The sequence below is a fragment of the Notolepis coatsorum genome (genome assembly GCF_963971535.1).
Source record: "Notolepis coatsorum genome assembly, chromosome: 4".
Lineage (NCBI taxonomy): Eukaryota > Metazoa > Chordata > Actinopteri > Aulopiformes > Paralepididae > Notolepis > Notolepis coatsorum.
In genome coordinates this window covers 32,766,866-32,784,237 of record NC_140168.1, presented here as the reverse complement: position 1 = coordinate 32,784,237, position 17,372 = coordinate 32,766,866, and the positions used below count along the sequence as shown (strand labels likewise).

Here is a 17,372-nt window from a genome sequence, read left to right as displayed (position 1 = left end):
TGACTTTTTCACAGATTTAAATTGCACAGTAATGGGCAAAGAGAAGTCAGCTGCAGGTGTAACCTAGCAACACATCAAACATTCCACGGAAACCATCTACTGTATAGAACAAGTAGCCTGCTGTGAGCGTGAGCACTGATCAACGGCAAGGGAACCTTATGTTTCCAGGCAACAGGGGACACTGCCAGCTCGCCGGTTTTATCTTTCAACTTCCTACGAGCTCATGACACCGTATCCAGAAAGCGAGAGAGAGGCTACATTAAGCCTTCAACGTCCACCAAGCCCCTTGGTCTCTTATACTTAACAACTATCTTTGTTGTTGAGGATAATGAGATAGCTATGCAGTTTCTTTGCTCATACTGTAGATGCATTATTTATTCGGTTTGGGAACATCCACACTGCCTAACATCTGTTCAGCTACCGGAAATAATGAGACAACAGCAGCATTGGGGCGAGAACAGAGGGTCGTGGGTTCGGAGACGACGGAGCTCACCGTTGGACTCAGCAGTGATTCCTGATCTCTGGAAGAATTCTACCATCATTCCAATTCCAAAGATCAGCAGACCCAAAATCCTCAACGACCTGCGGCATATAGCCTTAACATCATTAGTAATGAAAAGTGTGGAGAAAATGGTTAAATCTGAAATTGTTGATGCAACCAGATCAGCTCTTGACCCCATGCAATTTGCATATAAGCCTGAGAGAGGTGTTGATGATGCAAAGTTTGAACTCTGTACATGAGCATTTAGAAAAAAAGAACACGTATGCAAGATTACTCTTTGTTGACTTTTCAGACATCAAATGGCTTTAGTCATCATTTTCAAAACAACAAAAACAGTTCTAACATTTTGAGTGATTTTACAACAACCTACCTTCTGTTTAAAAAATTTAAAATGCAATGAGATTGAAAAACATGCTTTTCATTGTACTGAATCTTTAACACATCCCTGATGGGAGCTTGCCCACCTGATGAACCCCATAAACCCCCTCAACACATTCATACTTGATACACCCCCCCCCCCCTTGCCGAACCCCCAACACATGCATACTTGATACACCCCCCCCAACACATGCATACTTGATACCCCCCCCCCCAAACACATGCATACTTGATACACCCCCCCTCCTCACCCCTCTTCTCTTCTCATCTCCTCTCCTCTTTTATCATCTCCTCTCTTCTCCTCTCCTCTTTTCCACTCTCCTCTCTTCTCCTCTCCTCTTTTCTCATCTCCTCTCTTCTCTTCTTCTCTCCTCTCTTCTCCTCTCCTCTCTTCTCCTCTCCTCTTTTATCATCTCCTCTCCTCTCCCCTCTTATCCTCTCCTCTCCTCTTCCACTCCTCTATGGGTGTACTTACATTGCATCATACCTATCGGGATGGGTCTCTCAGTCGTTCTCCCTTCTCATTCTCTCTCTCTCTCTCTCTCTCTCTCTCTCTCTCTCTCTCTCTCTCTCTCTCTCTCTCTCTCTCTCTCTCTCTCTCTCTCTCTCCTCTCTCTCTCTCTCTCTCTCTCTCTCCCTCAGGAGCGGTTGCTGTTGTCTCTGCTGCCGGCCCACATAGCCAGGGTGATGAAGGCTGAGATCATACAGAGGCTCCAGGGGCCCAACTTTGGCAGAGCGGAGAACACCAACAACTTCCACAACCTCTACGTGCAGAGGCACACCAACGTCAGGTGAGGAGCGGGAGCGCGGAGTCAGAGGCACACCAACGTCAGGTGAGGAGCGGGAGCGCGCAGTCCCGCCCCCAAACGTCTAGTCGGTCCCGCCCCAAACGTCTAGTCGGTCTGACTTTCCCCCAAACGTCTAGTTGGTCCCGCCCCCAAACGTCTAGTCGGTCTGACTCGCCCCAAACGTCTAGTCGGTCCCGCCCCCAAACGTCTAGTCGGTCTCGCCCCCAAACGTCTAGTCGGTCCCGCCCCCAAACGTCTAGTCGGTCTCGCCCCAAACGTCTAGTCGGTCCGCCCCCAAACGTCTAGTCGTCTCGCCCCCAAACGTCTAGTCGGTCTCGCCCCCAAACGTCTAGTCGTCTCGCCCCCCAAACGTCTAGTCGTCTCGCCCCAAACGTCTAGCCTCTGCTTTCCTCTCTTCTATCCGCCCACAACGGCAGCACGCCCACGTCAATCGAGTCACGTTTACTTTCACAGCACAATCAATATCTCTTCTCTTCTCTTCTCTGCTCTGCTCTGCTCTGCTCTGCTCTTCTCTTCTCTTCTCTTCTCTTCTCTTCTCTTCTCTTCTCTTCTCTTCTCTTCTCTTCTCTTCTCTTCTCTTCTCTTCTCTTCTCTTCTCTTCTCTTCTCTTCTCTTCTCTTCTCTTCTCTTCTCTTCTCAGTTCCTCTCCTCTCTTCTCCTCCCTCTCCTTTCCTTTCCTCTCCTCTCTTCTCTTTGTTCATCTCCGCTCCTCTCTTCTCTTCTCCTCTCCTCTTTTCCCCTCCCCTCGCTTTCTCCTCTCCTATTTTCTCATCTCCTCTCTTCTCCTCTCCTCCCCTCTTCTCATCTCCTCTCCTCTCATTTAATTTGCTCTCCTATCTTCTCTTCTCTTTGTTAATCTCTTCTCCTCTCCTCTTTTCTCCTCTCCTCTCCTCTCCTCTCTTCTCCCCTCTTCTCTTCTCTCTTCTCTTCTCTTCTCTTCTCTTCTCTTCTCTTCTCTTCTCTTCTCTTCTCTTCTCTTCTCTTCTCTTCTCTTCTCTTCTCTTCTCTTCTCTTCTCTTCTCTTCTCTTCTCTTCTCTTCTCTTCTCTTCTCTTCTCTTCTCTTCTCTTCTCTTCTCTTCTCTTCTCCTCTCCTCTCCTCTCCTCTCCTCTCCTCCCTTCTCCTCTATATCTATATATACGTATACCAGCACCTGCCAAAATTCATTTGGGAGTTAATCTTCCTCTAGTGTCCTTCTGCAGCCTGTGAGAGGAATAGGAGGGATAATAGAGAAGGGGAAGCGTATAGAGGCAAAGCCAGGCTCTCACCCACGAGCCGCTCCACGGGACCTTCTCTACGCCCTTCCCGATGCTGGAGATTTTTAATGGGAAAACAATAATTTGCTCTGCTCCCTGTGTGGCACGGGGCTCAGGTTACACTACAGGCATAATCTATTATAATTACATATTTTTTGAAGGAGCCTATCTCACATCCAAAACCGCAGCATTGATAACCAAGGGCCACCGCAGTGTGGTTATGAGGTGCGGATCCCCTCCGCCTCTCTGTTATTGGAGTTCCAAAACAAGAGACACTTGTTCCTTACATGACTCATCACGTCTCCAACTCAGTTAAAAAAATCAAATCAAATCAAATTTATTTGTAAGGCCCGACAACACATGTTAATGTCCCCATGGGCCGGACACGTCTTCTTTAAACAAGTCAAGAAGAAACATCACAATAAATCGAGAACAAAACAAAAAACACCATAAAGTCCAAAATATTTTTAAATAAATAAAATAAATGCAACACTCCCAGACATACCCCACGCGAAGGTAAGGAAAAACTCACTAAAACCTAGCAATAGGAAAAAATGCACCACAGGCAATGTGGAGGAGAGAAACCTTAGAAGGGCCGTTCAAGGGGGGATCTCCCTTCTTAGATGTCGGTGATAGTAGTGTTGCAATAAAACAGGCGAAACAGTTGGTAAGCATGTACATATAAGTTGAGACACAGGTGACGCTGACTGTCACAGTGGTTGTGTTGCTTCACTTCATCACCTTAATTTCTTTGAGAAATACCCGATACAAACACGATTATTGGTAACCTTTGCACGACAGCAGGCTTCACGAGATCGCAAGATCACGCGAGAATCCCGGTCAGGCTTCAAGTTGTGCACTTGTGCCCCGAACCACAGTGGCTCAGACCAGTCAGCGCCCTAACTACGGGGAAGAGATACTGTGCCAGTATTTCCGCCGGACCCCCGGAGGGCTGGCCTACATTGTTGAAACACGCTTGTGTGAGTGTCGTGGCCAGGTCCGGCCTAACTATAGGCTCGCCTAGTCTTGAAGTTCCAAACAGTTTCAAAGGATGACTGTCCAGATGGTTCTGTGTAACAGACCAGGGTCAGGTGGTTAACTTATTGGTACAAAAATATGTATTGAAAATAACACGGGTATTGTTAACCCTAACTTAACACATACAGACGCATAACAGAACACAAGTGTTCAAAAATGTTACCTACCTGACAAAAATGCCTATAGGCCGTTATTATTTCCAAAGTCTCTATCGTTTGTGTTTTGCTTTTCTTCTTCTCAATTCCTTGAGACATTATACATAACAATGTGATACTCTGGAGGAAGAAGCCATGTCAGATGATGTCAGGTGATGACAGGTGATGTCAGATGATGTCAGATGATGTCAGATGATGTCAGGTGATGTCAGGTGATGTCAGGTGATGTCAGGTGATGTCAGATGATGTCAGAATAGGACATGCTCCACATGTGTTATGTCTCTCTTTCCTCCTACAGTATTCTGTATGCAGACATCGTAGGTTTCACCCGACTGGCCAGTGACTGCTCTCCTGGGGAACTAGTGCATATGCTCAATGAACTCTTTGGAAAGTTTGACCAGATCGCCAAGGTAACACGAAACCTATTCTATTGTAAAACCTTTGACCTATATATGGAAATCTGTCTTTTCAAATAGGTGTTTTTCCTAATAATGTGAAATCAGCAAAGGTAATTCCAATATTTAAAAATGGAGAAAAGCATCAAATGGACAATTATAGACCGGTGTCCCTACTTCCTCAAATATTAGAGAAATTATTTGAAACAACTGGATCAGTAGGCTATGGGTTTAGGGGAAATAGAACTACCACACATGCAGTGATGGAGAGGGTAGAATAAATAACAAAGGCAGTTGCAAATTATGAGTGTTCTATTGGTATTTATTTTGACCTGCAGAAGGTTTTGATACTATAGATCAGGGGTTCCCAAACTTTTCAGGCCAGGGCCCAGAAAATAAGGCGTCAGAGAGCCGCGGCCCAATGCACATCGTCAGGCCTTTTTTTTTTTTTTTTTTTATGTGCATAATCTGTTATTTAGTTTGAAATGTTCGTTGAAATAAGTAGATTTTTCGTTTTTAGAATACAATAGAATATAATTTTAGAATACAACTAGAAACACTGTCCTGGCCTGCTTCTAAGTTCAGTGGCCTGACAAAAAAAAATTAAAATAAAAAAATAAATAATAATAAAAAAAAAAAAATATATATATATATATATATATATATATATATATATATATATATATATATATATATATATATATATATTTTTTTTTTTAAATCATCTCGCGGCCCACCCGTGGCTGCTCGCGGCCCACCTTTGGGTCGCGACCCCGACTTTGGGAACCACTGCTCACTGCAGTGCATATTAGTGAGAAAATTGGAGAAGTGTGTGATACAAGATATAGTTAACTCTTGGCTGAAGAGCTACTTGGAAAACAGATAGCAATGTGTGCAAATTAATGACACTGTGTCAGGATTTAGGAAGGTTACCTGTGGAGTACCCCAGGGATCGGTGATATGTCCAAAACCTTTTACACTTTATATTAACCTCTTAAGCCTATTTTCTGAAAATCTGTCTAAAATACATACCTAAGTAAATGTAAGATTGCTCCACTTCTACAAGGTCCATTTGCATGTTCTTGGTATAGGGACATCTATGGATCTCGTGGAATGTATTCCCAGTGTCAGAAATATTGTGTCTATTACTAGGCTTGCTTAAATTGTGATGAAACAAAGGATATTATGAATTATGATTTTATTGACAGTGAATAACACCATGCTAAAAATGACCAGACATGAAAAACTGCCACTGAGCTTGTTCAGTACCTTCTTGAGATCAGAGATAGTTTTTCGAAATTTCAACACTCATTGAGAGCTCTGGATGCCCAGTGCGCATATGACTACAAATCATCATCATTCGGCGACGGCCGCTAATTCAAATTTCGGAGTTCCGTGAAAATATTAGCACATTTCAAAAACTAAAATCTCACTAATAACACTTGAACCTATTGGTAAACAAACGTATTGCTGAAAATATACACTATGACTGCTGTTGTGACATGGTTAGGATGTTTACTCTTGGATATAAAAAAAAAAAAAAAAAAAACATTATGTCATACAGTCTAGACAGATTGATTTATGACGCAATGTCATTTTGGGACCGGTACCGGACCCGTCGGGCTTGATGATATTTAATATACTGAACTGTTAAAATGTGTTATGTTTGTAGATGATACAAATGTATATTGCTCAGGAAGTAATTCAAAGGACCTTCTGTTTGATATTGAAAGTGAGCTCGAAATTAACTATATTCTATTTTTGAAGGTTACAAATGTGAATAATTCTTATCTTGTTTTTGTTTTTGATATTTGTATTTTCTTAGATAATACAGCTGCACACATCAAGTATATTAAAGTTAGTGAAACCATTTCAATGTAGGCAAGCTATGCTTGGTAATCGAATAGCTCTGCTTAAAGGGGGGGGGGGGGAGCCTACATCACAGCTTTCCCTGACTGGCTTTCATACATTTTCTTTAACAAAAAAGGATTGGATATTAATATAGCCGATACTGATCATGCTTTCATGACAAATCCATCAGGATCCTTGTGTGTATTATGAGGTAATTATAACTCACACATCGTGAGCTTGGGTTTAAGGTTAGTCATATTGTATCTATTAGATAGATACCTAATACTGTGTGTGCCAGGAGCATGAATAGAATAGGTGGTGCAAAGGCACGGAGAGCAGATATGGAATATAATGTCTTATAAAATATTCATAGGCAAATGTCCATATCATATTAGTGTAAAATATCGGTATGCAAATGAGCACATTCATATCGGGATATTCAGTAGCGCTTCATATTACGGTACACAAATGTGGTTATTAAATAACTTGGTAATGATGACATGTAATTATTTGTAATTATGGACAAATGCCTCCATGATTACTAATAATTATAACCAAGCAATTAAGTTATTCCTTCATTAATTACCGTCATTTGTGTCCCATAATTGGCCTTGCAAAAGTCTGGTTTGTGAGGTTATACAATTATATGACTATACACATTATATCTCCAATATATATATATATATAACATAATATTATACGAAGTGCTACAGCATATTCTAAAACCTTTTTTACTTGTCTCTCTCTGCAGGAGAACGAGTGCATGCGCATTAAGATCCTGGGAGACTGTTACTACTGTGTGTCGGGACTCCCCGAGTATCTCCCTCACCACGCCAGGAACTGTGTCAAGATGGGTCTGGATATGTGTGAGGCTATCAAGTAAAAACACCAGCTCTCTCTCTCTTGCAAACACATGCACGTGCACACCTTTATTACACACACACACACACACACACACACACACACACACACACACACACACACACACACACACACACACACACACACACACACACACACACACACACACACACACACACACACACACACACACACACGCAGTGGCAAGCAGATTGAACAGAAAAACAGCAGACTCAGTCTGTTGCTTGAGCTCAAAAACAAACACAATGTGAACGTGAGCCGATAAGCTTACTGCCTGAACAAATGCCACACACAAACAACTGACTGTTCTTTCCTCTGTCACCCATCTCCATCCATCCTCTCTCTCTCTATCTCTCTGTCTCTCTCTCTCTCACAGACGCATCTCAAGTCATCACAGATTTCACCTGTAAAATACAGTAGGCTATTATTTTGTCATCCGTCCATAGGAAGGTGCGAGATGCTACCGGCGTTGACATCAACATGCGCGTCGGGGTGCATTCTGGGAATGTCCTGTGCGGCGTCATCGGCCTCCAGAAGTGGCAGTATGACGTCTGGTCACATGACGTCACACTGGCCAATCACATGGAGGCGGGGGGAGTGCCTGGGTAAGGTTGTTGTAGCCGTCGAGATGGGAGCAAGCTGTTCAATGTTCAGGCTACACATGTCGCACCGTGTAAGATGTGACTACAGACTAATCAGTTATGAAGACGTTGAAGTATGCCTCTTGAAGGGGAAGATCCTCAACATTAAAATATGCCTATATCTTACCTTTGGGATGTAGTTTGGTCATAGGCAGAAAGCCTGAATCATCAGGATCGGCAAAACCTACCTTTTAATCTTTTAATGTGCTGAATGTTGTGTGTGAACCCCATGAAGACTAGATGACTGCTATCAGCTAATGATCCTATAACTAATAAACAAGTCTACTGTAGGTATTCTCCCCCCCAAATAAATCAGCATAGCAGTTTCTTGCAAAGACAGGTGAATGTATAGGTGAAATGTAAGTGAATGTAGGTGAATGTAAGTGAATGTATGTGAATGTAGGTTAATGTAAGTGAATGTATGTGAATGTACATGTAGGTGAATGTAAGTGAATGTAGGTGCATGTAAGTGAATGTAGGTGAATGTAGGTTAATGTATGTGAATGTAAGTGAATGTACATGTAGGTGAATGTAAGTGACTGTAAGGATAAGTGAAACTGACATAAATCAAACAAAGCATCATGCTGGGAAACATTTGTTAGTTAGTCACTGAGCTGGAAAGCAGCAGCAAGTATAGGATAATTATGTATGTGATCGTTTCACTACATCTCCCCTCCCCCCTCCCGTCCTCTCCTCTCTTCTCCTCCTCTCCTTCTCCCCTCCCCCATCCCTCCCCTCCCCTCTCCACTCCTTTCTGCTCCTCTCCTGTCCTCCCCTCCCCCGCTCTCTTCCACTCCTCTCCTCTCCCACCCTCCTCCTCCTCCTCCTCCACCTCTCTCCGCTCCCTTTCGCCAGGCGGGTCCATATCTCCTCAGTGACGTTGGAGCATTTGAAGGGGTCCTATAAGGTGGAGCCAGGTGACGGCCAGAGCAGAGACTCTTACCTGAAAGAGCATGGGGTGGTCACCTACCTTGTCATCAACCCCAAGGTTAGAACACTATACCAGCCAAGATCACGTAGCCACACCTCTGGCTCTCAATCGCCCAAAAGCGTCTGGAGAAATTAAAAGAAGTGGGATCATTTCCCTCTCAGGGGCCGTCGGAAGTCATTCGATTAGCTCAGAGGTCAAGTGATGTTTTGAACATTTGTCCTTACATGGTATACATCTCCGCAAGAAGCTCTTCCGGTTGGCAGGGGTGTAAAGTACTTGAGTAATTGTACTTTGTTACAATACTTAACTACTGTTTTTGGGGATTTGTACTTTACTCAAGTATTATTAGGTTTGTATACTTGTACTTTTACTCAATTACATTTCAGAGAAAAAAAAACATACTTTTTACTCCGTACAAATCTCGCAGGTCCAACTATTTTAATTAGTATATTTGTTTCTCTGGCTGAACTAATGCTAACGTTATTAATCCTGCGGCCGCACTTTATTTAAAAACAGCCAATCAAATCCCCATCAATGGAAAATTAACCATGCTGATTGGTCCTTGTGCAAGACTAGAAAGCGGGGATCTTTGATTAAACACCTGCTATCAGAAGCATGGACTATCAGGAAAAAAAGTACATTTTTTAAGTACATTTAAAAGTAGAAACTTTTTAACTTTTACTCAAGTGTGTTTTTTAGCCAGATACTCTGACTTTTACTTGAGTACTATTTTGAGACGGTACCCAATGCCCATACTTTCACTTAAGTATAATTTCTGTACTTTTTACACCCCTGCAAGTCTCTAACTTGAATGACTGACCCCTGATGGTTGAGACACGCTTGAGTGTTGAGTCCAGCTCAACTAGGCTTGTCTTGTTCTGCTCCACCTTCAACTCCAGAGAAGCTGAACTGGTTTGACTTGTGACAATCACTGCATTCTCACCCCTTTATAACTGAATTGTTTTGAACGTGAACTTCTTCAGACCTCTTGGCAAGAGCTGGCGGTGTGATTTATGTGAGATTAAGCACCATCAAAAAAAAAACATGTTCCAAACAATAACCACCTTTGGGGAGATAATTGAAAAAGCTTGTTTATCTTTCTATGGAAATTGACGGTCATGATGACCGCTGATTTGTTTTTAGAATGCGTCACGGTAGTTAGCTAGTATGGTTTTGTCAATAGTTCAATGTACAATTGTGTTTGTTTGTACAGTGTCTCCTCCCCCCCCCCTCAATGTACAGTGTTACTTGTTTATACAGTGTGCCCCCCGCCCCCCCCCCCCCCAACCACCTCCAATGTAAATTACCCAGTATGGTTGTCAATATCCCAATGTACCCAACCCCCCCCACCCAACCTCCAATGTACAGTTTCTACGTCAAATGTATATACTCCCTTTTCTTGACTCCTTCTGTATCACAAACAAACAGTACTGTATTTGCAAATCTGGTATGTCATAAATGTATAGATGTAGCAGTACTGACTATCTGTATGTCATGTATGTCATATATGTCTATATGAATTGAAAATGGGGGACCCTGATGGAAACAAGACAAACGTCTTTCTCAGGTCTGCATCCCCTTAACAATTGTATGTATTGAGCCGTACTGTATTGTACCCATTCTGCAATCTGTTAAATAAAGTTTTCATTCATTCATTCATTCATTCATTCATTCATTCATTCATTCATTCATTCAGCCAGAGATGTTTTTGTACCTACACTAATGAAACGTTTAAACTTTGAAAATGTGATTGGGTAATTACTGTATGGTACTTATCATTAACCACCCAAAATGTTCTTTTCAGAACTTGAAGCTTAACTACTTTTCACACCTACTCAAACTCTCAATATGGCCGGAAAGTGATTAGAGTGGTCCGCTCGGTTGTCCTGCTTTTTCAAAGAATAACGCCAATCCTTTGGAGCGGAAAAAAGCAGAATACACCCTTCAAAAGGGACATTGGGCTGATGAGTAACTCTACTTGTACTTTGCAATTTCATCTTTCATCTCAGAAATATAGCAAAAGTACGACCATTTATTAATCAAAATGATGCTGAGAAGCTCATTCATGGATTTATATCTAGCCGGTTAGACTACTGTAATGCACTTGTCACAGGTCTCCCTAAGAAAACCACAGAGAGGCTTCAGCTAATCCAAAACTCTGCAGCCCGACTGCTAACTAGAACCAAAAGGAGAGAGCACATTAGTCCAGTCTTAGCTGCTTTACACTGGCTTCCTGTAACATTTAGAATTTACTTTAAGGTCCTTCTCCTTACATACAAAGCTCTAAATGGACAGGGACCTAGCTACATCGCCAACACTCTAATAAATTACAGGTCAGCAAGAACACTGCAGTCAAAAGAGGATTGGTGATGCAGCCTTTATCAACTATGCCCCAAAACGATGGAACAAACTACCCCAAAACATCAGGGAAGCCAACTCGCTAGACATCTTCAAAAGACAGCTTAAAACCTATCTCTTTGCTCAGGCATTTAAATGAAACATCAGGGATATCCTGACACAAATTGTACCTTACCTGCACTATTCTTACCCTACCTACTTTTATACACTTCCTATCAAATTCATGTGTCGGTTCTATGCAAATTTGATCTCACTACCTCCTATGCACTGTAATTTTAAGTCCACTGCTCTGTTGTAATTCAAAACTGAACTTTGTAAAGAAACTCAAAGTTAAGAGCGATGCACTGCTCTGTTGTTAAGTTGTGAGCGACGCAGAGCTCTGTTGTTCTATAAGGTCATTTAGAACTGTACTTTGTAAAGAAACTCCGTGTTAAGAGCGATGCACTGTTCTGTTGTATGTTAGAACTTTGTAAAGAAACTCAGTGTTAAGAGCGATGCACTGCGCTGTTGTATGTTAGAACTTTGTAAAGAAACTCAAAGTGTTAAGAGCGATGCTCTGTTGTACTGTATGTTAGAACTTTGTAAAGAAACTCAAAGTGTTAAGAGCGATGCTCTGTTGTATGTTAGAACTTTGTAAAGAAACTCAAAGTATTAAGAGTGATGCACTGCTCTGTTGTTATATATTTTTTTATTGACTGTCCGCTCTATTTGATAATTTTTTGCCTATTTTCAAACAGAATCAAACCGCACTTTTTTACTCCATCTATTCTATTTTATTATTTTTATTACTGATCCTAATGTGAAAAACTGTGATTTACCTTACCTTGCTACCTCTCTATCCTTTTTATGCTGCTATGTCAAGAGTTTGATTTAATTTGTAGCCTATTCATTCATTAATAGTAAGCCATAATGTGCCTTATTTCCCCCTTATTATTATTATTATTATTATTATTATTATTATTATTATTATTATTATTATTATTATTATTATTATTATTATTATTATTATTATTATTATTATTATTATTATTTTCTTTAAATAATTGTATTCATGTATTTATATACATATGTATACAATACATGCATATGCTTGAGTGTTTGTGTGTATACAGTATATATTCAACTCTCACTGTAATATACACATACTATAATTATGTATGGGTGTGTCTATGCGATTATGTGCATTTGTTTGTATGTGTGTATGTATACCTATATATGCAGATTATATAGAAGTTAATTATTTACCGTGTATATATGTATGTAGATACATCTCTATGTACACTGTACAGCTTTAGTAATCAGATGTTTGTGTATGTATACACATTCCATTCTAAAATGAGATGCCCATTTGCAATTACATATATTGTGCATAATATACAATTACAACGTGTATGTAAGTACGCTTACACCTGTGTCTACCTGCTCATTATTTGCTCATTATTATTATTGCTCATTATTATTTGATTTTCTTTTTTGATGATGATGATGTAAATCAAATCAACTGTCCATTTAACTCCATGTAATCCTAAGTAACCCAAAACTAAACTGGGTGTTGATCCAACGGAATACGGAATACTGTAATACTGTAATACTACGATTGTAATCAAGTCATCTGTTACAGATTTGTAATCTTCCTTGGGTTTCACTTGGTGTGTCTTTGTCACCGACCCTCCTCTCCTCTGCCTCCTCTCCCAGACTGAGAGGCACAGCCCCCACCTGTGTGTGCGCCCTCGTCCTTCCCTGGACGCTGGGAAGATGAGGGCGTCGGTCAGGATGACCCGCTACCTGGAGTCGTGGGGCGCCGCCAAGCCCTTCGCCAACCTCCACCACCGCGACAGCATGACCACCGACAACGGCAAGATCAACACCACCGTGAGTGGAGAGAAAGAAGCACGCGCACACACACACACACACGCACACACACGCACACGCACATGCACACACTTGCACGCACACGCACACTCACACACCAGGGCACACACCAGGGCTGAGTGATTAATACAATTTTAATTACAATCTTGAATTAGTGTGCCGCATGCCGCGTTGCTCTCATTTTGTCTTGTGTCGTAAACGCAGCACACCCCTCCTTCACAGTGGTGCGCTCTGCCCCCCCCCCCCTCCCCCCTCAAACCCACACAGTAGTCTCAGCTGGTGTCGAGAGGGAGGAGGGAGCCACGACGGCGTTTCCCCAGTTATTTTGAAACGTCGTTGGCGACTCGTAGAAGATGACAGAAAGGCAGCCTTTAGTCGAGAAGAAAGGTCAAACTAATTCAGTCGTCGGCATACGATGTTCTCGAATCAATGAGTAATCGTGTTTAATAATCGTGATTTCAATATCAATCAATATAATCGTGATTTATGATTTTTGCCATAATTGAGCAGTCCTAACTCACACTTTAAAAATTAAATACTTTAATAGACTACAGTACTTGGTCCAAAGTAGAACTTTAGACCTGGTAGGGCTACCCAGCAACGCCTTAAACAGGCTGCAGTATGTCCAGAACTCTGCTGCTAGGGTTCTCACCCGCACCAAGTCCTGGCATCACATCACCCCCACCCTCATCCACCTCCACTGGCTTCCAGTCAAGTCCCGCATCAATTTTAAGATCCTCATCACCTACAAAGCCCTTCACTCCCTTGCCCCCCAGTACCTAGCTGACCTCCTCCATCCCTACATCCCACTCCGGAGGCTGCGGTCCTCTGACTCCGGTCTCCTCTCCATCCCCACCACCAACCTGTGCACTGTCGGTCCCAGAGCCTTCTCTGTTGCCGCTCCCACCCTCTGGAACTCCCTCCCTCCAAACATCCGCAGTGCTACATCCCTGGACTCTTTCAAATCCCAACTCAAATCTCAACCTCTTCACCAAATTTATAAATGACTCTGCCTGATTTCCCTCTTTTCTTTTCTTTTTTTTTGCTTTGTTGTTACCTTGTTCCTCTTATCTCCTTCCCCTTAGCTGCCCCCCCCCCCTCTGTTAAGCGCCTTGGGTTTCCTGAAAGGCACTATACAAATCCAAGAAATTATTATTATTATTATAAACTTTATTAAAAACCAACGTTTCAACGCTATAGTGCACTTTCATCAGAGTGCGTCTCCATGTGCTCCAGTGTTGTACCAAGTCTCTCTGATGTTGCAGACGGGCCGACACCTCCCTTCTGTGTGGACGGGCTGGAGCGCGTCAAAACCTCTCTCTTCATCCGCTCTACTCTGAATCCACAGATTATATATCACACGTACATTGTGATTATGATATTAACAGAGGTTCAATAATGCTTTTGAGGACATATTATGGGTATAAAATGGTGCCTGTGGTGCAGTATAATGTATGTGATGACAAAATGTAGCAGCATATTCCGTAAAATCTAAGGGAATTGTCCGAAAGTGCTTCGTGCAGTGGTTTAGCAGCATTTAGTGCTTAGTGCATAACAGCCTGGACCTTTTTGGAGCTGAGGGGAGAGTGGTCTAGGGACATGTCCAAGGCTGGCAAATATCAAGACCATTAGGGTGACAATTACCAAGGGGGCTGAAATGAAAAATACAGATGATTTTGCAGGCCACATAATAATACCTAAAAGAAAAGGTGTATTTTCCTGAGGTCACCAGCTTAATTAGTCATTTTGTTTATTCGATTTGTGCATACCAGCTCAATATGTTTTTGCAAATGCACTCTGTTCATTCTCTGGTGCCTCAATGAATACAAGGAAGGTTATTTAAAAGGTGGGTAAGGAGGCTTCATATATGGGTATTGGCTTTTTATAGATTTATTTTCTTACATATTCCTACATATTGGAGAATGAAGTAGAACACACACACACACACAAAACATCTCTCACCTGAGCTTTCACTGGTCTCACACAAAACCAATTATTTCCACTGCTTTGATTTCAGAGCAGGTACTGTATCTGAAATTAATTAAAATAATGATGACTTTGCAAACTAATATATATTGGGTTTCAATTAATTATTCACCCACAAGGGTTTGTAAGATTAGTAATTAAGTCCTGGACTAGGAGAACTAAATGGAACACACATTCACACATACGCATTCAACGCACACAAAACTCACCTCAGCATCTCTTTCTATCACAGCTGTCACTTGTCTTGTGCAAAAACAATTAATTCCATAGTTATTTTTTTTTTCAGAGTAGGTATGATGTATTAGCAATAATTCACTTGATAAAGAAACATTTTATGCAATCGAATAATACCGGCCTGAATCGAGTGAAAACAGATAACTGATGAACTTTTAAAAGCAAAAGTAAATAAACGGTACAACTGAAGGCTAAATACTGGCTATAGCAGGGTCAGGCTATTGACTAAAAAACACAATGCCGGTGCAGATAGCGCTCTGTGCGTTTGCTTGAAAAGCTGAGACATTTGTATTGCTGCGCAGTGAGACAGAGGTGTGTTTGATTTGTATCACAAGCCAGTTGAATTGTGGCTAGGAGAGCCAGTGGGACAAAATGTATTGGTAAGTGAATTCAGTCTGGGGGCCAGCTGTAAATTAGTTTGACACAGTCCTTGATTTGACACAGACCTTGAGTTTGACACAGTCCTTGAGTTTGATACAGACCTTGAGTTTGACACAGTCCTTGAGTTTGACACAGTCCTTGAGTTTGATACAGACCTTGAGTTTGATACAGACCTTGAGTTTGACACAGTCCTTGAGTTTGACACAGTCCTTGAGTTTCAGCCCAGTCCTTGAGTTTGATACAGACCTTGAGTTTTACACAGTCCTTGAGTTTGATAGACCTTGAATTTGACACAGACTTTGAGTTTGACACAGTCCTTGAGTTTGACACAGTCCTTGAGTTTGATAGACCTTGAATTTTAAACAGTCCTTGAGTTTGACACAGACCTTGAGCTTGACACAGTCCTTGAGTTTGATACAGACCTTGAGTTTGATACAGACCTTGAGTTTGACACAGTCCTTGAGTTTGACAAAGTCCATGAGTTTGATACAGACCTTGAGTTTGACACAGTCCTTGAGTTTGACACAGTCCTTGAGTTTGATACAGACCTTGAGTTTGACACAGTCCTTGAGTTTGATACAGACCTTGCGTTTGATACAGACCTTGCGTTTGATACAGACCTTGAGTTTGACACAGTCCTTGAGTTTGACACAGACCTTGCGTTTGACACTGTCCTTGAGTTTGATACAGACCTTGAGTTTGACACAGTCCTTGAGTTTGATACAGACCTTGAATTTGACACAGACCTTGAGTTTGACACAGTCCTTGAGTTTGACACAGTCCTTGAATTTGAAATAGTCCTTGAGTTTGACACAGTCCTTGAGTTTGAAATAGTCCTTGAGTTTGACACTGTCCTTGAGTTTGACACAGACCTTGCGTTTGACACTGTCCTTGAATTTGAAATAGTCCTTGAGTTTGACACTGTCCTTGAGTTTGACACAGACCTTGCGTTTGACACTGTCCTTGAGTTTGATACAGACCTTGAGTTTGACACAGTCCTTGAGTTTGATACAGACCTTGAATTTGACACAGTCCTTGAGTTTGACACAGTCCTTGAGTTTGACCAAGTCCATGAGTTTGATACAGACCTTGAGTTTGACACAGACCTTGAGTTTGACACAGTCCTTGAGTTTGATACAGACCTTGAGTTTGATAGACCTTGAATTTGACACAGACCTTGAGTTTGACACAGTCCTTGAGTTTGACACAGTCCTTGAGTTTGATACAGACCTTGAGTTTGATAGACCTTGAATTTGACACAGACCTTGAGTTTGACACAGTCCTTGAGTTTGACACAGTCCTTGAGTTTGATAGACCTTGAATTTGAAACAGTCCTTGAATTTGAAACAGTCCTTGAGTTTGACAAAGTCCATGAGTTTGATACAGACCTTGAGTTTGATACAGACCTTGAGTTTGACACAGACCTTGAGTTTGACACAGTCCTTGAGTTTGATACAGACCTTGAGTTTGACACAGTCCTTGAGTTTGATAGACCTTGAATTTGAAACAGTCCTTGAGTTTGACACAGACCTTGAGCTTGACACAGTCCTTGCGTTTGATACAGACCTTGAGTTTGATACAGACCTTGAGTTTGACACAGTCCTTGAGTTTGACAAAGTCCATGAGTTTGATACAGACCTTGAGTTTGACACAGTCCTTGAGTTTGACACAGTCCTTGAGTTTGATACAGACCTTGAGTTTGAC

At 41.8% G+C, this 17,372-nt stretch overlaps 1 protein-coding gene across 1 annotated transcript in view; it reads left to right on the top strand.

The window, feature by feature from the left end:
* adcy2b (adenylate cyclase 2b (brain)) overlaps positions 1 to 17,372 on the top strand; it is a gene marked incomplete at its 5' end in the record, with an annotated part of 101,449 nt that overhangs the window by 48,852 nt on the left and 35,225 nt on the right. Inside the window, 6 exon segments of the mRNA XM_084312623.1 lie at positions 1,523 to 1,671; positions 4,436 to 4,547; positions 7,135 to 7,262; positions 7,712 to 7,870; positions 8,762 to 8,894; positions 12,891 to 13,067. Of these exon segments, the coding sequence (XP_084168749.1) occupies positions 1,523 to 1,671; positions 4,436 to 4,547; positions 7,135 to 7,262; positions 7,712 to 7,870; positions 8,762 to 8,894; positions 12,891 to 13,067 (858 nt within the window).